The sequence below is a fragment of the Orycteropus afer genome, unplaced genomic scaffold, assembly GCF_000298275.1.
Source record: "Orycteropus afer afer isolate SDZICR_OR568_19922 unplaced genomic scaffold, OryAfe1.0 scaffold00053, whole genome shotgun sequence".
Classification (NCBI taxonomy): domain Eukaryota; kingdom Metazoa; phylum Chordata; class Mammalia; order Tubulidentata; family Orycteropodidae; genus Orycteropus; species Orycteropus afer.
In genome coordinates, this window is record NW_006921640.1 from 8075371 (window position 1) to 8098907 (window position 23537).

At 46.0% G+C, this 23537-nt stretch overlaps 2 protein-coding genes across 2 annotated transcripts in view; one reads left to right on the top strand and one right to left on the bottom strand.

Annotated features, from left to right (window-relative positions):
* CLU (clusterin) overlaps nucleotides 1–10313 on the top strand; it is a 25627-nt gene extending 15314 nt beyond the window's left edge. The window contains exons 7-9 of the mRNA XM_007938776.1: nucleotides 200–381; nucleotides 9312–9561; nucleotides 10212–10313. Of these exons, the coding sequence (XP_007936967.1) occupies nucleotides 200–381; nucleotides 9312–9561; nucleotides 10212–10313 (534 nt within the window). The remainder of the gene's footprint in view (nucleotides 1–199; nucleotides 382–9311; nucleotides 9562–10211) is intronic.
* A 2443-nt stretch (nucleotides 10314–12756) lies between these two features.
* LOC103195251 (L-gulonolactone oxidase) overlaps nucleotides 12757–23537 on the bottom strand; it is a 44707-nt gene continuing 33926 nt past the window's right edge. Inside the window, exons 9-12 of the mRNA XM_042780673.1 lie at nucleotides 17702–17851; nucleotides 16161–16325; nucleotides 13731–13821; nucleotides 12757–12885 (exon numbers count right to left, since the gene is read on the bottom strand). Coding sequence (XP_042636607.1) covers nucleotides 12757–12885; nucleotides 13731–13821; nucleotides 16161–16325; nucleotides 17702–17851 — 535 coding nt within the window. The remainder of the gene's footprint in view (nucleotides 12886–13730; nucleotides 13822–16160; nucleotides 16326–17701; nucleotides 17852–23537) is intronic.

Consider the following 23537-nt stretch of genomic DNA (forward strand, 5'->3'; position numbering starts at 1 on the left):
TTGACGAAAGAGGGGGAGGCCTTCAACGAGATGGATTGATATGGTGGCTGCGATGATGGGCTCAAGTATAGCAGGGATTGTGGGGCTGGTGCGGGATTGGGCAGTGTTTTGTTCTGCTGTGCATGGGGTCGCTATGAGTTGGAAACAACTCGACGGCACTTAACAACAACAACATCCTCTAACCTTTGTTTCCTTCTAGGTGACTTCCCAACCCACTGTCTTGGATAGTTCTTCCAAGTCTGGTGACACTGAGGTGGTTGTGAAGCTCTTTGGATCTGACCCCATGACTCTGATGGTCTCAAAAGATGTTGCTTGGAATCGGCCTAAATTTATGGAGATCGTGGCAAAGAAAGCCCTGGAGGAATTCCGCAGAAAGAATGAGTAAGTGTATGTGCCTTCACAGCTCTCAGGTTCCTGGGAGCGAACAAATAAAAATAAAAAGCACAGCCTGGTGAGAATTACTGCTCCTGTTGCCAGGGCCCAGGAAACCATTGGGAATGGGAATTTTATTTTTCCTTTGGAAAATGTTAGTTGATAAGAATTTGAGTGTTGCTACCTGTCTCTCCATGAATATTGAGCCCTCCTTTCCTTCTCTCCTTTGTTTTCCAGAGAGGAGGAGTGAGATGCGAATGCTGCTTTTTGATGTATGGGGCGTCTGAGTGCAGTCTTCCTGAGATAAGTCTCAGGCCCCAGAGAGAGCTCTGCCTGCATCACCAAGTAATTAGGCCCCAGGCTCTAGGCCCTCCCTACCCAACCCCACCTGCCTCACCTTCCTTCTGGATTCAGCACTCTAATGCCTGCACTTGATGCTAGTGGGAAGAACTTCTTCCACATGCAACTAATTCAATAAAACTGCCTTGTGATCTGACTGCTCTGGAGTGTCCTGTTTTTATGCTCTGCTCATCTGCTTTCCCCTCTTCCATTTTGGTATTTTAAAAAATAAAAAGCAGGGGCTAAGATTAAGGAGTTCTGGTGGTATAGTAAGGAGCTCTATTGGTGTGGCAGGTAAGGCATTTGGCGGCTAACCAGAAGGTCAGTGGTTTAACCCACCAGCTGCTCTGTGGAGGAAGATGAGGCAATCTATTTCTGTAAAGATTTACAGCCTTGGAAACTCAATGGGGGTCAGTATGAGTCAGAATTGACCAGGCAGCAGTTAAGACATTTGGCTGCTAACCAGAAAGTTGGTGGTTCAAACCCAACAGCTGCTCTGCAGGAAGAAGATAAGGCAATCTACTTCCATAAAGATTTACAGCCTTGGAAACCCAATGGGGTTCACTATGAGTTGGCATTGACTCAATGGCAGTGGATTTGGCTTTTTTTTTTTTTTGGAAAATGGTATATTAAAGGAGCTCTGGTGGCACTGTGGTTAAAGCATTGGGCTGCTAAGCAAAAGTTGGTGATTTGAAACCACCAGCCACTCAAACTAAGCTGCTTCCATAAAGACTTGCAGCCTTGGAAACACTATGGGGGTCACTATTAATTGGAATCAATTTGATGGCAGTAGGTGGGTTTTTTAAGATGGTATATATATAAAAAAAAAAAACTCAAACTCTGTCATCAAGTCAATTCTGACTCATAGTGACCCCTTTTGGTTTTTAAGGTGGTAAATCTTTATGGAAGTAGATTGACCAGTCTTTCTTCCACAGAGCGGCTGGTGGGTTTGAACCTCTAACCTGGTTAGCAGTCAAATACCTTAGGCACTATGCCACCAGAGCTCCTTTTAAGATGGTATAGGGACTATCTATGGTTGAGAACAAAAGGGGTATGAAATGAAGTTGACCCAATTCAAGCACTTCTTGCTTTAAGGGAGGAATGAATCGCAGTAAGCCAACTAAAAATTTTGAAAAGCAAATCTTTTCTATTTTATTATAAAACTGTAGATGTATTCGAACTGGAGAGAAACTTCTTGAAGGAAGACAGAAAATAAGGGTGAAAAGGGGACAGTACTAATTGTTGTTGTTGCTGTTATGTGCCGTGGAGTCGGACCCGACTCATAGCGACCCCTCTTTGGGTTTCCGAGGCAGTATCACTATGGAAGTAGATTGTCCAACCTTCCTTCTGAGGAGTGGCTGGTGGATTTGAACTTGTCAGCCTTCTAGTAGCTTAGAATATTCTTAGATCACTGTCCCCTGTTTCTCTTGTTATAAGCAGCAAATTCTTAAGGATGGGTTTATATCAAAAGGAGTTAATATTGCTATCAAGAAAATTCAGAGTGAAGTTAATATGGTTTACCTTAATTGAGTTTTGGGGTCAGAAGGCATTTGTTATGATGACTGTAATTATAAATCGTATATCACAGTTGTGACATAGCACATTTTAAAAATTATTTTCTCTTTTCCAGTTATGTTGCTAGATTCTATATGTCACTAGATGCAATGTTTTCTTTTCATGCAACATACTTTAAACTTGCAGAGTAACACCTTCAAAGTTCCTGAAGTGACTCAGATTCCCTAGGATTCTTTCTCTCCACACTCTGCGCCTTTGCACAGATGCCTGAATTTTAGGGTCCTTGGATGATCTTCCATCCCTGACAGGAGTTCCAACCTGAAACACTAGAAAATACTGAGGGCAGGACATGAGATCACCAAGGCATAGGGGTGAGATGTGGATAGGTCTGGTTTGCAGGCTATACAGATAATGAGCTCTTGGTCTCTGGCTTCTAGGATTCTATGGCAAAGTGGGAGCAGGACTTGAGGCTGATGATCTGAAAAGAGAGAGTTTTGGCATCTGGATAGGAAGGGGAATTGCATCAACCCAGCTGTTAGCCCCTATGTTGACCCTTGACTGCCCTCTGCCAGAATATTGTAAAAAGATATGATCTCTAATGACTACAAAGTAAAATGACATCTGGAGTTGTACAGTGCACAACTTGCACAGCTGTGAAGAGTGGACTTGACCTGGGCTAACCAAAGTGCTCTAACACCTGGACCAATTGCTTCATGCAAATCCGTTAGTCCCCACAGTTACCCTCAAGACAAGCATAGCCAGCATCAGTGGCCAGAAAGGCTAGGATGAGAAGTTGAGTAACTCCAATTCCTTGTGAGCCACAGATGATGTTGAAGAGAGGACCTCAGACTTGCCTGTCCTTCACTATAGAGTAGGAGGGAGTGGGGGTGGTGGGAGCTGGGAAGTTGCCCAAGTGGGGACTGGGGAAGACAGAAGGGCTCAGGCTTTGCTTTTGAGAAGGGACTTAAATCAGGCTTTTGACAGCATCTCCGTGGAAGTTATAGATATTGTCACAGAACTGCACTGACAGAACTGAAATAAACACTCACCAGATAATTAGTTGTTGTTGTTGTTGTTGTTATGTGCCGTCGAGTCGGACCCAACTCATAGCGACCCCTCCTTGGGTTTCTGAGGCAGTATCACTACGGAAGTAGATTGCCCAACCTTCCTTCCGAGGAGTGGCTGGTGGGTTTGAACTGCCAGCCTTCTAGTTAGCAGTCAGATGCCTTAGGCACTACACCACCAGAGATAATTAGTACCTGTATCCAATTATTAAGCAAGGGAACTCCCATCCAAACAGGGCCTGGGGACTTGGACCACTAGCAGGAAGCCTATGGAGGATACAGTTACCCCTCTGAGGGCACCCTCAGTAGCGAAGTATATCAAGTGAAGTTCAAGGTCAGCCCAAGGAAACCATCTACACTGTCTATGAGGAGACCACCACCGTGTGGTTGCCAGACCAAGCGAACTATCTCTCCACCACTGCCAGTGAACCTCAGACCAACCTGGCCAGTGAAGAGAGGAGAGGTGTGGAGCCCTTCCTACTCTGCTCTAAAGGACTCAAAATGGAAGGGGAGTGAAAGGAAGACTGTTCACCCTCCCCACTCCACTACCCTCCTTCCACCTCACGTCTGGCCTTTGATGAGGGAGGGGAAGAGTTTTGATTTGGATATGAGATTGAAGTTCTAAAGTAAATTAGATTGTTTCATTAGCTAAGTTATCAGGGAGTAATAGGATCTATTTGAGATGTTATCAAGTGAAGGGAATGGTGCTTAGAATGAATAAAACTGTTTTATGCTTGTGTCCCCAAATGAATTGAGACTAGTTCCAGGAGCTATTATCCACAACTTAGCATGAGGTTTAAAAATGAAGTATACCTGGGAGAGGTAATTGTGAGTGCAGTTTTAGAAATAATAGGGACCATTCATTTGCAGTCATGCAGGTAGTAAGTGGCAGAGTTGGGACTGAACCCAGGCTTGATTCCAGGGTCCACAGGGGCCTCATTGCCATCTGCTAGCTGCCTAGGGTTTCCTACCTCAGTACTCAGACCTTTGACCAGATGCTGGAATTTGCCAGGTGTTTTCTACTTGTAAAGAATAGCCTGGCAAACCCAGGAAGCATAAAATAGGTCTAGAGAAAATGCCAAAAGAACTCAGGTATTAATAGAACCAATGAGGACTAAAGCATTCAAGATAACAGTAAATGCCAGAGACCATGTGTTACAAATTTACCAGGTTAATATTGAACTCTGTTTGTCTCTGAGATAGTCTCATGCACTAATCTGCTTAATCTTTGATCCCAGCCCCTCAGTCATAATCCTCCTAGATTATGACATTGCTTAGTGCTGGTGGGGTAAAATTAGAGTATTTGTACAGCTCCCTGCCCCAGTGCTCTGAGGGCTCACTCACTAATCTTCCAATGGTTGCCTTCAGAATGAATAGAAGTGTTTTATACTTGTGCACTCCCAAGGCGGGTGAGGGCTTAATCAGGCTAGGAGGAGATGAACAGAGGTACGGAATTGCTCTCATTTGTTTCCATCAACACCCAGGGGACCAAAGACTGTGAATTTGACCTGGTGCCAGATGTTCTTCCATGACCTTATCTTTGTCTTCAGTCCTTCTTGTGTGTCCAATCCATTCAAGATGAGTGCACAGCCCAGCCCTATCTCAAGAAGGCACATTGTGGGAGTAGGGGTGACAGGCAAACCACCTACTCCCATCTAGAGACATGTGCCATCTTTGCAAATGACTTCATGTGTATAAGATCAAGGGGGCAGTGGTGGTTCAGTGACAGAATTCTCATCTTCCATGCAGGAGACCCAGGTTTGTATTTCATGGGCAGCCACCACCTGTCTGTCAGGGGAGACTTGCAAGTTTCTATAATGCTGAATTGGTTTCAGCAGAGCTTCCAGACTAAAACAGACTAACTCAGAAGAAAGGCTGAAAATCAGTCAGTGAAAACCCTCTGGATCACAATGGTACAGCCTGCAACAGATCATGGGCAGGCATGGTGCAGGTCTAGGCAGCATTTTGTTTTGTTGGGCATGGGGCACCATGAATTGAGGGCCCACTAAAGACGACATATAATACCAAAGTTGCATTGACAGTATCAAAAGAGGATGCCTATTATCTAAACTGAAGCCTGTGTCCTATCACCAACCCACCTGCCTGAAGTGCACAAGGTAGTGATTTTAAAAAACACCTCTTGAAAACATCTTGAAGATAGCACAATACTATCTGTGTGTGTGCGTTTGTGTGTGTACAAAAGCATCTAATGGGTGTAAAAAAATGAAAAACCAAAATTTTGATCTCTGTTTTGGAATTTTCTAGAAATGCCTGGGCCTCTCTTGATCTCCAAAAGGCCCTGTCACAAAGAAGAAAACTAGGGTAAAAGCTGAGATAAGCCAGGTCGGGGTATTTAGTGCAGCTTTGCTCAGATGCTGCCTTGTGTTTTTCCTCCTTTAGTTCATGGGTTCCTTCTCAAAGATCCTACACTTGGGAATAGGGTAACCAGTTGCCGTCAAGACTCATGGTTACCCCAAGTGTGTCAAACAGAACTGTGCTGCATAGGATTTTTGACTGTGATCTTTTGGAAGTAAAGCACCAGGCCCTTCTTCAGAAATGCCTCTGGGTCGATTTGAACCTGCAACATTTCAGTTAGCTACTAAGTGCATTAATTGTACCACCAGGGACTTTGGGATTAGAGTATTTGTAGCTGTGTTTTTCTGACTTTGATTCGCCCATCCTTGGCCTTATTTTAGTTACTGGAGACCTACTAGTAAGACCTTTCTTGTAGGATACCCAGGGATATTCCTTCTAAGTTTGAAACCAGCTGTCATGTAGAGAATTCTTCCCTCCACCAACATATCTAGTGCCTCCCTCTGAATTTTCTCCCTTTTCTGTGGCATTTCTGGTCATTTAAAACTCGCTGCCGTCGATTTGACTCATAGCGACCCCTCCTTGGGTTTCCAAGGCGGTATCTTTACAGAAGTAGATTGCCCAGTCTTCCTTCCAAGGAGTGGCCGGTGGGTTTGAACTGCCAGCCTTCTGGTTAGCAGTTTAATGCCTCAGGCACTACACCACCAGAGAACGCATGGGTTAGGTCAGTGGTGTGTGGCTTTGTTTACTCTTGGGTTTAGATAACCACCACCAGGTGGCGCCTTGAATTCCTGTTTACTGGCTAATGTTGTTGTTACGTGCCATCGAGTCAGACCCGACTCATAGCGACCCCTCCTTGGGTTTCCGAGGCAGTATCACTACGGAAGTAGATTGCCCTATCTTCCTTCTGAGGAGTGGCTGGTAGCTGATACCAAACTCGGGGGAATGGGACCAAAGTGTGAATTCCCTTCAGTGGTGTGTGTGTTCCCAGTGTTATTCTACCTTGTAATCCCTTCTCCTCAAAATCAGCTCTGCTTACCCACCTTCCCCACACCAAGTCCTTCCTGATCTTTATTTTCCATTGCAAAGTCTTATCTGTCCTCCTGGCCCCTCTCAAGCAGGTGGCCAGGTGGACATTGCTAATTTTTGGCAATTCTCATTCAGAGTCACCAACAGTGAAGTAAGAGGGATCTGTCTTTGGCCTTTAAATGTCCCAAATATATGTATTTTGGGAGGCCTTCTCTGGTGGCTTAGTGCCTAAGGCATTTGACTACTAACCAGAAGGCTCGTGGTAAGGCTGCTGGTTCAAACCCACCAGCCACTCCTTTGAAGGAAGACTGGGCAATCTACTTCCATAGAGATACTGCCTTGGAAGCCCAAGGAGGGGGTCACTATGAGTTGGGATCGACTCCATGGTAGTGAGTTTGGTTTGTTGTGAACTGTGGTCAGTTGCTGCATCCTTTCCTTCCTTGTAATGCGAGCAGGTAAGTGGGCTTGGCTAAGCCAGGATAGGGTTGTGGGATGGAGAGTCAGCAGGAGTGATTTCAGAGGGCAGATGTACAGTACTGAGGTAAGCTCTCTCCACAGGCACCAAAGCAGTTGCAAGGTTGTGCCGGTACCCGGGAGTAGCAGCTTTCTGCTCTCACCATGGGACAGAAGCTGTGACCCACAGAGCTCACTAAGCCCCCAGCCCCTTCTTACCTTAATGCTTGCTGAGGATAGGGGCAAAAGTGGCACTCTAACAGAACTCACTTAAAACTCACTTATTCCCAAACCACTTGGTGTGGTTTGCACATTTTATTTTTGCTGGTGACCTTTCACTCCAAATACAACTTTGAGAGCCACTCATGGCCAAACAGCCCTGATTCTGTGCTTCTATTTAGTTTCACATTGGCCCAGGGAGACACTATTCCTGATCTTTCTACCCTATTACTTCCTAGATGTTGCTATAACTGTCTGTTAGAAGTCCAATTTTTGAGCTCCATGCTCCAAGCCTCATACCCACAGTTTCCCCAGCTAGATTCCCTATGATGATTAGATGATTTGAGTGCTTGCCACAAGGGGGCAGAGCTGGCACGTGAAACCTCACACCATACCATACCGAACAAACAAAAAAACCAAACTCGCTGCCATTGAGTCAATCCAACTCATAGTGACCCCTCCTTGGGTTTCAGAGGCGGTATCTCTACGTAACTAGATCGCCCAATCTTCCTTCCAAGGAGTGGCTGGTGGGTTTGAACTGTCAGCCTTCTAATTAGCAGTCAGATATCTTAGGCACTACACCACCAGAACTCAGTCAAATACATTCTGACTCATGGCGACTCCATGTGTGTCAGAGTAGAACTGTGCTCCATGGAGTTTTCAATGACTGATTTTTTTGGAAGTGGATTGATTACCAGGCCTTTCTTCCAGGCCTCTGGGTAGATTCAAACCTCCCACCTTCCAGTTAGCAATTGAGCATGTTAACTGTTCGCATTATCCAGGAACCCCTGTGGTATCTCAGGCTTAGTCAATTAGAGCTGCACTAGGAGAGATGGGAACTCAGCCTGTGTAACCTACACAGAAGTAGCAAGTAGAAAGCAAGTAAAGAGAGAAAAAGTGGATCCATATTAGTGATGCCATCAGGAGTCCACCTTATGGGCTCAGTCATACCACAGGCTATCAAAAGGACAGTGCAATAAGAATTTTTAGGAATAGTGACAATTCAAAAGATCAAAAGGTCCCAAATCAAAGGAAGAGTAAATTGCATTCATCAAAAAGCTGAACCAAGAAGGGTATCTGGATTCTCCACTAATTACAAAATCTATCTCTAGCACATTCTATCGTCTCAGTATTCCAGGAATTAAAGTTTTACTGGACATCAAAGTTTCAGACTTAAGCCATTGTGCAATGTTGTTTTTGTTATTAGGTGGCATCAGGTTGGCTCTGACTCATAATAACCCTATGGACAACAGAACAAAACACTGCCTGGTCCTGCACCATCCTCACAATCACTGCTATGCCTGAGCCCATCGTTGCAGCCACTGTGTCAATCCACCTCATGGAGGGTCTTCCCTTTTTCACTGACCTTCTGCTTTACCAAGCATGATATCCTTCTCCAGGGAGTGGACCCTTCTGACAACATGACCAAAGTAGGTGAGACGAAATCTGGCCATTCTGGCTTCCAAGGAGTATTCCAGCTGCCTTTTGTCCAGCATAGATTTATTCGTTCTTCTGGCAGTCCATGGTATTTTCAGTATTCTTCACCAACACCACAATTCAAAGGCATCAACTCTTCTTTGTCCTCCATATTCATTATGCTGTGTATGCCCCTCTATATGTCTGTGCTGCTCCCACCAGGACAGATGTGAGGTGCTAGAGGAGACAGAAGGACACAGAACCCAGCATGGCACTCCTTCTGAGAGCATGAATATCATTTAATGAGATGGTGCTCTTCTCTTGGCACAGTGCTCCCAGCTGGGAAAAGGGGGTGGAGGAATGTTTTCTCCTGATCAGATGGCACTGGTGCCCCTCCCCAGTTTGGCTGTTGTGGTTGTAGGAGCTGGAACCTGAGCTCATAGTGAGGGTCTGCAGTCCTATGACCTGAATGGGGTTCCATACTCAGACAGTGAGGATGGGGTGCCAGGTGTGCACATCTTCAGAGGTCTTGGGGAAGATGATGGCCCCAGGGTATGATCAGGAGTCCCCTCCTGCCTCACCCACTGTCAGTCTCTCATCACTGGGGACAGCTCCTGAAGCCCACCACTACCATGAGGCCCTGCTTCACCTCTATGACCATCATCAGGACAAGCCCTGCCCCAGCCCTGAGATGCTTTCCCAACTACACGCCAATGAGGAGCTGTGGGACCTGGATCCCCAAGACATCCAGAAAGTCGAGATCAGGAGAAACACCTCCTGGCCCGTTTTTGAGTCAGAGTCCTTGAAGGCACCACTGTCTCCCCAGCAAGATATTCTGGAGGTAGGGGTGGGCGCAGGTGTGTTGAAGAACCTGCTGAAGGCATTTTCCGGAGATCCAAGTATGGGGACAGCTTTCAGCAATAGGCCAATTTGGAGCAGCCTGTGGGTTGGTTGGACTCACCACACAAAAGAGGGGCACCTGGCTCTAGACACTCCTGGTGTTGAACACTCCTGCGGCAGGGAACTCTGGGATGGTGGTAGCTCTGAGTGACCAGAGCTGGGCTGCAGCTTTGGCCTTGGCGTGGGGTTTGGAGACTGCACAGGGCAGAAAGTCACACAGCTGTTGAGACCTCTGGCAAGAGCTTCAAGCACAATTTGCTGCTGCTGCTGCCATTTGAGTCTGGCCAGTATGGCCGGTGTAGCAAGCCCTTCAGCCATAGCTCACCCTTCATACAGCACCTGTGTATCCACAGTGGTGAGAAGCCCTACAAATGTGGCAAGCACTGCCAGGCCTTTACACCGAGCTCCAACCTGGGCACACCAGTGCTGGCACATAGGTGAGAAGGCATGCCCCTGCAGCCAATGTGGCAAGGCCTTCGTCTGGAGCTCCATGCCCACTGAGCACCAGAGCATCCATATAGGAAAGAAACCCTACAAGTGTTATGAGGCAAGGATTTCCACAGCTGCTCCCACTTTTTGGGGCACCTGCAGACCCACATAGGCAATAAGCCCTTAAACTGCAGCACCTACAGCAAGGCCTTTGGCCAGCAATCACAGCTCACGCAGCGCCAGAGGATCTATTACTGGGAGTAGCCAGGGTGGGCTGGCAAGGTACACAGGCCCACACTAAGGCTCCAGAAGGAACGGCTCCTGCCCTTCCACGTGGCCACCCAGCTCTGCATGCCCAGTGTCCCCAGTAAATCCTTTCTGGTTGCTGGGAAAACAAAAAACAAAAACACCTTACAGGATCATGGATGTACATGCGATCAGATGTTGTCCAAACAGATGTCATGTGGCACATACTCATATTATTTAACATCCCATGCACATTAGTCTTGTCTCCCTAAACTAGAATACAAATTTCTTGAGTGCAGGACTCTGTCTTAAAATTCTCCTAATTCCCCAAATCATTTGGCATAGAGTAGATGTTCAACAAAAGCTTGATGAAAGAATGGCCACAAGCATGGTCTATCAGAGGCAAACTGGAAACTAGGTTTATAGGAAGAGCATTTTCCAGGCAAATCCAAGACCTGTTACCCCAGGAGGACAGCAAGGGAATCAGGGAGCCTCCTGAAGAGTTACCTGGGAGAGGAACAAGAGGGAAGAGAATAAATCATCCTTTGTCTTTATTAAAAAGAAGGGGGTGGGGGAGGATGCATAGGTCAAGCACAGGGCATTTTTAAGCAAATGGAAACCATTCTCCATGATCTTGTTCTAGTGGATACAAGACATTACATATTTGTCAAAGCCCATAAGGCTGTACAACACAAAGGGTGAACAGGAATGTGAACTCTAGACTTCAGTCAATAAAATGCATCAATATCGATTCATTAATTATAACAAATATAAGATGTTCCTAATAGGAGAAACTACGTGGGAAGTAGAGGATATGATATGTGGGAACTCTCTGTACTCTGCAATTTTTCTGTAAACATAAAGCTTCTCCAAGAAACAAAGTTGTCCTAATTTGCTAGTGCTGCTGCAACAGAAATACCACAAGTGTGTGGCTTTGATGAACAGAAATTTATTTTCTCACAGTTAGGAAGCTGAAGTTTGAATTCATGGTGCTGGTTCTAGGGGAAGGCTCTCTATCCACTCAGGGAAAATCTATGTCACAGCTTCTCTAGACTTTTTAGTGTTCCTCAGTTCAACAGCAGTCTCCATGTGGCAACTATCTTCCCCTCATTTGCGCTTCCTTGCTTCTGTGCCTAATCTGCTCTTTTTTGTATCTCTAAAATGATTACATTTAAGACATACCCTACACTGACATGGCATTATTAATACAGCAAGGAAAACACTATTTCTAATTGGGATCACATTCACAAGTAAAAAACCAAAACCAAATTCACTGCCATGGAGTCGATTGGACTCATAGCGACCCCTCTTTGGGTTTCTGAGGTAGTATCACTATGCAAGTAGATTGGCAGTCTTCCTTCTGAGGAGTGGTTGGTGGTTTTGAACCATGAGTCTTCTGGTTAACAGTCACAGGCCTTAGGTACTATGCCACCAGAGCTCCCTTCATAAGTATAGGGGTTAGGATTCCAATATATATATTTTTTGATGGTGGTGGTTGTTTTTGTTGTTGTTGTTTGCCGTCGAGTCGGCCCCGACTCATAGCGACCCCTCCTTGGGTTTCCAAGGCAGTATCACTACGGAAGTAGGATTGCCCAACCTTCTTTCCGAGGAGTGGCTGGTGGGTTTGAACCGCCAGCCTTCTGGTGAGCAGTCAAGTGCCTTAGGCACTATGCTACCAGAGCTCCTACTATGCTACCAGAGCTCCTGATGGTGGTGGTAGAGGGACACAATTCAATCCATAATAAAAGTGTACAGTACCCAGGACTTTTATGCTAAAACACATACATGTCAGTGGAACTCACTTCCTAGGAAGGTAGGAGAGGAATCCCCTGAAACTATAGACCACAGGAATTTCATTTTTCTACCCAGCTGGTGAAAGGAGCGCTAGTGGTGTGGTGCTTAAAATGCTAGTCTGCTAACTAAAAGGTGGTTCAAATTCACCAGCTGCTCCAAGGGAGAAAGATACTTTCTTAAAGATTAGAGTCTTGGAAACCCTATGGAGCAGTTCTACTTTGTCTTATATGGTCACTAGGAGTTAGAATCAACTTGATGGCAATGGGTTTTAATAGGCTTACCCAGCCAGCAGTTGGCACCTTTGAATGACATAATCACCGACCTCTTAGACAAACATAATATTTTAGGGGTTCTTTTCCTTCTGGGAAAAAAAGATGTGGTGATTACAGGCTTGGGAAAAGGGATGTCTGCAATGGAGATGCAAACAGGAATGGGGGTGCCATGTTGATTCTGCTCAGGCCCCCTCCTTCTTGGATTTCTGTGAAGATAAATGAGGTAAGAGAGGAGAGGCCCCTGGCCAGAGCCAGGGTCATCACTAGCAGTGGGGCCAAGAATTGAAGTTCTGTTGTCCTTTGGGCTTGTGAGTCACTGAGCCTTCAACTATATCTGAGGGGAACAGAGGGAAGGGGAGGGATGTTGGGTGGGTAGGTTGTTTTTTATTTCTGTTTCAGTAGAACACTTTCTCCAGATACACGTTCAGGAACATCCCAGTGGGGTCCAGCTTCTCCCGGATGGCACAGAATTTTGGAAAGGCAGGATACATTTTCTCAAAGTCTTTCCGGGTGCAGTTGTGGGCCTGTGGAAGCAACCAAAGACACTATAGGCCTCATCTCTGGAGCTGGCATTGCAGCAGGGCTGCACACCAGGCACCCATGTGTCCATGTGCCTGTATGTAGGACACCCTCAATACAGACACACATATAGACACATACAGAGACACACAGAGATACATATACAGACATACATATGCAAACACCCACAAATACACAGAGACACACACAATGTTGAGACACAAAGAGAAAGGAGGAGGCTCTTAGAAAGTGAAGAAATAAGGCATTTGAATGAAGCATTAAATTCCCCATTGCCATTCCCACATGGCACTGTGGTATAGTGGAGAGGGTTCTGGGCCCAATTTGTATAGGACAGAATAGAACTGCCCCACAGGGTTTCCAAGGTGGAAATCTTTATGGAAGCAGACTGCCACATCTTCCTCCTATGGAGTGGCTGGTGGGTTTGAACCTCCAACCTTCTGGTTAGCAGCCAAATGTCTTAACCACTGCATCACAAGAGCTTCCCAGTCTCCTATCTGTTAAATGGGCTTACTGATATCTTGCTCATAGAGTTTCTATGAGAATCAAGTACACTCAAGATGAAAAATTTCTCTGAAAACTTGGAAGTACCAGTTGCAGTTGAGGGAACTGCAATCACTGGGCTGTTTGAACAAGAACACAGAAAGGGAACTGGGTCTGGTTAGGGTGGTGGAGTCCTCTTCTCTCTGGGACTTGCTCAGTTGTTCTCTACATTCTAGCACTGGACAGCCAAAGGAACAGTGGGAATTGAATTCCCTCCTGGTTAACTGATAGCTCACAAGCAGTTGCCTGACAGGATGGCCCCAGGGTCAGGCTGACTGACAAGTCCTACCTTGGCCCAGTGGGGCCTCCCCCCAACCTTCTTCATGATGGTCTCGTAGGCCAGCCAGTAGTCCAGCCGTGGCACGTCCTTGCCATAGGGCCTGAGGAGGAGCAGAAGGAGTTGAGATCCTTACCCTGCCTTTTGCCATCCCACCAGCTATCCAGCACCTATACTGTGCCACACCCAGCACATGCACTGCTGACATGGAGGTCAAGACATGGTTCTGCTTGCAGTGGCTCCCAGTCTAGCAGTGAGGTAAGCCATGGACAGCAGTCACCCAGTAACTCAGGGGTCTTTTACTTATGTGTTCCCAGAAGAATTTTGAAAACTTGTATAGCTTTTCACATATTTAATTGGCATCTGAAATTTATTGTAAGTTTAAATAATTTCTGAGAATTGTGTGTGTATGTGTATATATATATATATATATATATATATATACATATACATATACACACATATATATGTAGTGCCTAAGGCATTTGACTGCTAGCCAGAAGGTTGGCAGTTCAAACCCACCAGCCACTCCTCGGAAGGAAGACTGGGCAATCTACTTCCATACAGATATGTCCTTGAAAAACCAAGGATGGGTTGCTCTGAGTTGGAACCGACTCAACAGCAGTGAATTTGGTTTTGTTTTTATATAAACCAAAACCACACTCATTGCCATCGAGTCGATTCCAACTCATAGTGACTCCCATTAGGTTTCTGAGGTGGTAAATCTTTACGGAAGTAGATTGCACAGTCTTTCTTCCGTGGAGTGGCTGGTGGGTTTGAACTGCCAACCTCTGGCTAGCAGTCAAATGCCTTAGGCACTGTGTCACCAGAGATCCTTACATATATATACATGTAACTTTAATATATATCTTGACAAAGCCTGGGAAATTCAGAATTACTCCATTTGATTTATGGACAATGTCACCATATAACCTATTTGGCAAATCCAATCAGTCCTCACTGCTCAGCCCATCAGCCAAGTCAGACACTGCCAGAAAAAGTCTAACTTCATTTTTCAGAAATTCAAATAAGCATGCTAATATGCATCTCATATGCGTTCTCATTTCTGAATTTGCATTCACAGGTAGAGAGAAGGTAGACAGGCATGCAGACGGAGAGATGAGTCTGAGCCTTGCCACAGTGTGTCACTTACATAAAATAAGCCACCACCCTTCATCACATCTTTCACAAACTCTCTTTTTTTACTTCTGTGGTACTCCCCTCAGGAACAGTGCATCCTTTTATTGTAATTTGGAATCCTGGAACTTTAGGGTTTTATATTCTGGAGAAATACACCAAAATAAGTTTCAGGATGGGTGGTAGGCATATTACTTTCTTGCAAAGTCAGAGAAGAGCTTTTATGAATAAGAGGTGGGAAAGGAAAGGCAGAAAGAAGACACTTGTCAGGCAGGAAACTTGTAAAGAATACAAATGGAAATAGAGGATCTGGAAATGGAGTTGCTTAACCTATCTATGTGCATGAACCTCAACGGAAGACTACTGTGTAGCTAACTAGGAAGAAGACAACTGCAGTCCTGCACCAGAGTATCAGCTCAGTGCCTGTAGAGCTGGTCAGGGTAGGCGAATGCATCTGCTGCATCCACAGCAGGCACCTAGTATCACTATGATCTTCTTTTCTGTTGAACTTGAACCTGACCTCAGAATCCTACTCAACAAAGCATTCCAGGCTATCAGTATCATTGACTAGAGCAGGCACATGAGATAAAACCTATTTGTCATTCCATAATACCAGCTTCATAAATGGTACTTGTTACTATTTGTATCACTATTAATATGTTATATTAACATATAATATAGTAACAGTTGTATTAATATAATATGTTGTTGTTGTTATGTGCCATCGTCAGACCAACTCATAGCGACCCCTCCTTGGATTTCCGAAGCAGTATCACTACGGGGAAGCTCTGGTAGCATAGTGGCTAAGGCACTTGCCTGCTAACCAGACGGCTGGCGGTTCAAACCCACCAGCCACTCCTTGGAAGGAAGGTTGGGCAATCCTACTTCCGTAGTGATACTGCCTCGGAAACCCAAGGAGGGGTCGCTATGCGTCGGGTTTGACTCGATGGCACATTACAACAACAACATCACTACGAAAATGGATTGCCCCATCTTCCTTCCGAGGAGTGACTGGTGGGTTTGAACCGCCAGCCTTCTGGTTAGCAGTCAAGTGCCTTAGGCACTATGCTACCAGCGCTCCCATTAACATAGGCTAGAAAATGGTAAATGCCATAGGGAAGTGTAGAGAAAGTGCTATAGGAACCCAAAGGAGAGAAAGAGATTATTTCCTGCTTCCATAATCAGGGAAGTCTTCCTGGAAAAGGTGACATTTAAACTGACATAGAGTTTGGTAGGATTTGGACTGTAGGAGAGGCCAGCTTCCCACCCTAGCCCACCCTCTTAGTGGGCAGTGCAGCCAGTCACCTGTACATGATGATGTTCATGTAGCAGCTGTCCCTCTGGAAGCAGGGGCTTAGCAGGATGTCATCCCCCCGGGTGAAGCGTACCTCCACAGGGTAGTGGGCCACCACCTTGGGGTGGGCCTCCAGCATGGCCTTCAGCTCCAGCAGGGCCTCCTTGGTCTTCTCTCTGCACTCAGAATGGGCAACAGAACTTAGACCTCAGGGGGCCTCACACAGGCCTCTGCACAGCCTCTCATACAAGTGAGCCTCAGCCTCACTTAGACCGCCCTCCCCACACTCCCGCCCAGTGACAGGGGCTTGTACCTCTTGGGAGGTCCACTCATTGTGGCTATTCTAAATTCTCCTCTTGGAGTATGGAATCTGAGCATGTGCCTCCCTGGAAAGTCTACCTACTGCTGCTGGCTTGGCCCCCAGGCCCTACTGAATCAGAGATTCGCCTCAGATATTGGCCACAGTTGTTCCATGTCCCCAGGCCTTCTCTTCTTTAGACAGAGTGAAGTCATGTAGTCACATGCTGAGGCCTGCATTCTGATTCTAGCATTTCTGCCTGGAGAGTCTGATGGTCCAAGACCTTGAACACAATAGCAGAGGCATCCTTTGAGCACCGAGCACCATCCTCTCCTTTCCCTGGAGAAAGAGCTAGAGATGGGAATATATAGAGAAAGCCACAGTTTGGGTTGGAGTTGGGGCTATGGACCTTATTCTTAGGTCCTCACTGAAGGGTTCCCCCCAAGGACAGAGTTCCTGTCCCCAGCACTGCTGGGTGATCTCTGCCCATCCAGGGCTGACAGCAGAGGATGGGCTTTCAGAAAGACAAAAAGTTTGGACAGTGCTGAGTGAAGTACGTCAATCACTAAAAGCAAGCTTTGTATGATCTCACTTATACGAAATACCTAGAATAGGGAAATGCAGAGAGACCAAAGCTCATTAGTGGTGACTGGGGACGGGTGGGAGGGAGACAGGGGGAGACATCATTTAGGAAGCACTGAGTTTCTTCTGTTTATGGTGATAGTAATGTATCAATGGATATTAGTGCTGGTTGCACAACACGATTAATGTGGTGTCATTGAATTGTATCCAATTCAAAATGTTGAATTGGCAAATGTGTCATCTATATTTTTTATAACAATTAAGAAAAGAAGATGAAGAAGTAGAGGCTTGGTCAGGAAGTGCCACACTCCAACGTCAAGCCTGCCATCACCCTATCTCATGGCTGGAGGGGACAGACATGGGAGAATGGAGGGGACTCTGTGACTGGATGCCCTCAAAAGTAGAATGGCTTGGTACAAAGAGCACTAGACTAGGAGTCAAAAGCCTCTGCTTCTACCACCTATTACTAATGGCTAAGATTTTAACCTCTCAGAGCCTCAGCTTCTCATCTGTAAAATGGGACCTGACACTCTAACCTACGCACCAATGGCCAGAAAGAGTTTTCTTTGTGACTGCACAGTGACGCATCCATGGGAGGGAAGGTGAGGATGGCTGTTATTTGCTACAGCTTCTGATCCACCCGCAGCCAGGCCACAGGGCACAGCCTCCTACCTGGGGATGGCCCAGTCCTGCACGTGCTGCTTGAAACGGCACTCGTAAGTGAAGATCTTGTAGCTGAGGTTGCTGTTCTCCCTCTTCCCAGTGAACAGGAGCCAGAAGAAAAAGCGGTTGATCCAGCCTACGAGGCATGGCAGGAAGGTGCTGTAGAAAACAGAGCAGGGGAGGCTGCATGGGGCGGGCTGGGGACCACACAATGCATAATGCTATTGTGGTTGTCGTTAGCTGTCACCGAGTGGGCCCTTATGCATAGCGATTCCAGAAACAACAGAATAAAACACTGCCTGGTCCCGTGCCAACCCTATAATCAGCTGGAGATCGAACCACTGTGAGCCAGAGGTCGTCCCCCACCACTCCCCTGTCTGGTGGCGTAGTGCCTAAGGCATTTGACTGCTAACCAGAAGGTTGGCAGTTCAAATCCACCAGCCACTCCTCAGAATGAAGATTAGGCAATCTACTTCCATAAACATACTGCCTCAGAAACCCAAGGAGGGGTCACTGAGACGGAATCGACTCGACAGCAGTCAGTTTGGTTTTTGGGTAGGGTTTGCATTGGCTGATTTTTGAAACAAGATCTCCAGGCCTTTCTTCCAAATAACCATAACACCCAGCATGAACTAAGCACTAGCCATGGGGCAGGCACTGGGCTAAGTTCTTTACCAACCAAGCAACAAACAAGTAAACAAAAGAAACAGTAAAAACCAAACCCATTGCTGTGAAGTCTATTCTGACTCACGGCGACTCTGTGTGTTACAGAGCAGAACTGCTCCATAATTTTGTTGATTGTAATCTTTACGGAAGCAGATTGCCAGGTCTTTCTTTTGTGGAGCCACTGGGTGAGTTTGAATTGCCAACCTTCAGGTTAATAGTGGAACACAAGCTGCTTATACTGTCTAGGGACTTTATAAACCAGGGCCTTATTCTCTACAGACTCTGCACTTATGTTGCTTATCTGTACCTTATGGAGCCAATGTGAATAGTACTCTAAATCATTCTTTTCATAGCTGCACAGTAATCCAGGCTATGGATATTTTACATTTTATTTCACTATTCTCCTACTAATGGCCATTTGGGCTATTTTTAGTGTTTTACCATTACTCCCAAAGTTTTAGGTGCCCTGGTGTAGCAGTGGTTAAGCACTTGACTGCTAACCAGAAGGTTGGCAGTTCAAACCCACTAGCTGCTCTGAGGGAGAGACATGTGGCAATCTGCCTCTGTAAAGATGTTATTGTTGTTGTTATGTGCCATTGAGTTGGACCCAACTCATAGCAACCCCTCCTTGGGTGTCTGAGGCAGTATCACTACAGAAGTAGATTGTCCCATCTTCCTTCCGAGGAGTGGCTAGTGGGTTTGAACCACCAGCCTTCTGGTTAGCAGTCAAGTGCCTTAGGCACTATGCCACCAGAGCTCTCCTCTGTAAAGATGTACAGCCTTGGAAACACTATGGTGCAGTTCTGCTCTGTCTAATAAAGTTGCTATGAGTTGAATCAACTCAACAGCAATGAGCTTTGGCCACACTGGAACAACTGTCTTTGTGCCTGTATTCTTACCAGATTGTTGGGGCAAAGGGTAAATTGAGTTTTATTATCAGCAGTAACTGCCAGATTAATTTTTAAAAAGGCTAGTAATTCATTCCCATTCTACCTGGCCATCATTGGAAGCCTTTTGAAGACATGATTGGGGCCAGTGTCCTGGAATGGAGTCTCAATTTACAAATTCTTGTTCCCAGGAACGATGTTAGACATATCCCCAAGGAATCACAACAGGAGGGCTTTGCATCTCATGGGCCAGAAAGAATTTGTCATCTGGTTTTTTGCTCTAGGGAACTCACCAGGATGTGTTCATCACAATCTATACTTAACACGTATGTACACAAACATGCCCCCTACACACACACACACTCATATACACAAACACAAAGAGATTAAAGTTCTCATTTCTCATTATAAAATAGCCTAATATTCACTGTAGATATTTTGGAAAGCTTAGAAATCAAAATCAAAATTCTTAATGCTGGTGCAATCTTAGACCTATTGTCCAAGGTACTGGCCAAAACAAAGGAAGGGAAGAAAGGAAAGTGCATGTTTATTGAACTATGGGCTGGGCACTTGCCCCACGTGTCTCTCACTGCTTATGTGGCATGCACCGTCTAACATTCATATTTGTTCTGAGATCACTCTGGGTAAATTCTGAAGTCCCTACACTCAAGATTCAGGGACACCAGAAAGACAGAGGGGTGTGAAGCGGAGAGATGAATGATTACAAGGTGCGTCCTTGATTGTGTGCCCTCTTCTGCCTGGAAAGGGCAGAGGGCCTCCACCTGCAGGCTGCAGACGGAGCAGCTCAAAGGCAGCCTCAGAGAGGGCCGACGTCAGATCTGTAGCCAGGAACTCTCTGGGGTCAAGGGAACAAAGGTCCGGAGGCTCTTTGTGGGGACAGCATGTCCAGTCATTCTATCATGAGCTCAGCCCCTGCCAGTTCTGGGCCTTGGTGGAGTGAGCTGCCAGAGGTGGTAGTGGTGGGGATGGGCAGAGGTCAAGGCCAGCACAGGGCCTTCCTAAGATGATCTGGCTCTAAGCACCTCCAGTTATAGCTCATGCCCCTTCAGGAGCCACTAAAAACCCATTGGAAATCTCAGTCTGATTTGGATGTTTTGTTTGTTTGTTTGTTCTGGTTAACATATGAGTGAGCCAATGGCTTTATGATTCTCTGGGACTGGATCACCAGCACTGAGTGGGCCTCTTACTCTGGTTTTGCTGGCAAGAACCTTCTCTGTCCACTTTGCTGTAAGTGGCCTGTGCTCAGATGTTCAACCGGTCAAGCAGAGTGGCTATTGCTCTCTCCCACAGGCCCTGCCATTTCATTGTCTGCTGTCAATCTACCCTACATTTGCATAGAGTCTTAAGGCTCTGCAGGGCTACAGATAACACCAGTGGATCCAGGACCTTGTGTTCTGCCACTGAGGTCCGGCATGAGGAGCCCTGGCCTCTGTTTGCCCTTCAGGGAAGGTAAGGAAGTGACATCTAATTAACACCTAGTGTGTGTACTTTTATTTAATCTTGCCAACTCCCTGCTCCTTGCTAAGAGTTCTAATTTCAGGGAGCTCTGGTGGTGTAGTGCAAGAGTTTTAATTTATATATGAGTAAATCACAGCTTAGAGAGGCTAAAAGATTTACCCAAAATCACACAGCAGGTAAATAAGGGGGGTTGGTTCAGAGTCCATTTGAATCCATAGACCAGGCTCCTTTCCCTGCCCTAAGCTGCTCGAGTTTCCTGGTACTCAGATATGGGCATGTGCTGCCGGGGTAGAGTGGGCGGGGGAAGACTCCTTGTCTCTCTCAAGGCAGGTGCTTTCTGTTGTCTCAGAGACCAACCCTGGCCATAGGGGACATCCACTACTCTCACTTTAGGAGCTGATGGTTGGAATAGCTCTGGCCTGGTTTACCCTCCAAGAACCTGTGCCTGACAAAAGGCCTCCTTTCCATCCTTCTCAGATGGCTGCCATCAACACCAACACCATCATCATCATCCACTGCCCTCTACTGAGGACAGGGTCCAAGCTTGTTATTTAGTATTTCTTCCACAGACATCTATGAGTTTCCTCAGTGCTAGGCACTAGATGGGGCACAGGGTATTGACTGGTGACAAGACAGACACAGTCCCTGCCCAGTCCCTGCCCTAGCAGACATTAAACTATCAACTCTCCAATTTATGACTTACATTTTCATTCTTGCATTCACCAGCACATACATAGCTCAGTGAATGCCTCAAACAGGGGGATGAGGCAGGGTGGATGCAGTTTCCTGAACCTGCTAAGTCGGAGCCACGTGGTCTGAGTTCAGAGGTTGTGGAGCTGTTGTGGAGGGTCAGGCCCCTGGCCAAGATGTGGTAGCTGTGATTTATAACCCAATTTATTTGGGTGCTCACTGGGCACAGACCCCACAGACCCACACACATAAAGCTGTCAAATTGGTGGTGATGGAAGCTGAGCCCAGGAAAGAAGGCCTGACGAGGCATTTTCTGCTCTCTATCAAAATCTATAATCTGTGTGGAGAGATGACCTTCCAGTGAGCACTTTGCCCTTTGTCCCTTCCTGCTCAAATCCAAGTAAGTCACTTCCTGTGTTCCACTTTCCTAACACCTCCAAGGCAATTTGTCTTCATTATAGTTTTGTGTCTGTCCCTAATCTTGGGACCCATATGATATCATCTGTGGCTCCTTTACTCTGGGGGAGAGGCTGGTATCCCAAAAGAAAGGAGCTGACTCTTCCTTTGATACCTGTTCAGATGCAAAGTGGCCAAGTTTCTTAGTCATATCCAGTACTGGCATGAACTTCATTCTGGGAACACTAGGGCTGTGTTGCCAGTGCCATCTCTGACAGGCTGTGTGACTTAAAAGGGAACAGCACACTCTAGCCCACGATTCAGCTGTAGTCAGAGAGGCCTGGGATGCACTCTTGACTCATCATATATCCACTGTGTACCCTCTGAAAATACCTCTCTGAACATCAGTTTTCCCATCTGCACAGTAAGGATGATGGGTCCTACCTTCTAAGGATGTTGAAAAATTAAATGGAATAGCATATATGAAGTACCCAGGCAGGGCCTGGAATATAACAGGCACTCAGCAAATTTAAACCTTTTTACCTACTAATAATAGCTGTGCCTCCCTCAAGAAGAGAGTGGTAACGATTAATTCATGTTTGCAATCCAAGCTGATGTTATCAGAAAAGTATTTCAAAATGTGTTCTCTTTCATCAGTCTCAGAATCTTAGAGCTCAGTGGCAGCCCAGGCTGACAGCGTGCTGACTGCAGGGGAGAGAGAGGAAGGAGGGCCGCTAGCCTGGCTGGGGAGTTCTGATGGACCAGAGCCCAAATCCTGGCCTTTGACCTGTTGCCTCAGAAACCCCTTTCCTTTCAGGCTGTGGCAACAATGAAGAAATCCAAGATCATGTCCTAGGCAAGGGATTAGGCCTTAGGTGAGGTTGTGGTAGCTCTATTTTGTCACAAGGCAAGAAGACAAATTATTATTTATAGGAGCTCCTACAGGATTAGTTGTATTTTTTTTTTTTTTTAAAAGAAAATAATATATACAAAAATGTGTATAGATATGTAGCTATAGACATACCCTCTGCCACTGAGTCAGCTGCGACTCATAGTGACCCTATAGGACAGAATGGAACTACCCCATAGGTTTCTAAGGCTGTACATTTTTATGGAAGCAGATTGCCTCCTCTTTCCCCCATGAAGTGGCTGGTGGGTTTGAACTGCCGACCTTTTGGTTAGCAGCTGACTGCCTTAACCACTGTGCCACCACAGCTTCTATGTATAGATAGATATCCATATGTATAGATTGACATATAGGCTCACCTTTGGGCTAAATTCATATTGACCAAGGAGTATCAGGCACTGAACCTGCAGACAGATGCCCCTGACCAGCATCAGAGGCAGTGCTGGGACTGACCTTTCTGTTTCTTTTGGGACTGAAGTCTACAGCTGTGAACCAGCTACCCTCCACTCCAGACTGAAACCTCTTTTGATTTGTCAGTTCTTGGCTTTGTACTAAATTCCGAGTGAGGTACTTGTAATTACATCCTAAAGAAATGGTTGCCTATATATTTTTTCTAATCATCATTCAACACTCTAGAGCTAAGACTAGTTCTGTTGAGCTGACTTTGATTATTTAGTGAAATTTGGAAGTCTTCCTAGATTGAGTCTTTTCAAAGATTTCTCATAAAGTATTTATCTCCTCTTCCACAGACCTTGGACATTTCACCATTTATTCTTATATTTCACCAAGCAGTCACTTTGTGCTAGGTCCTATACTGACA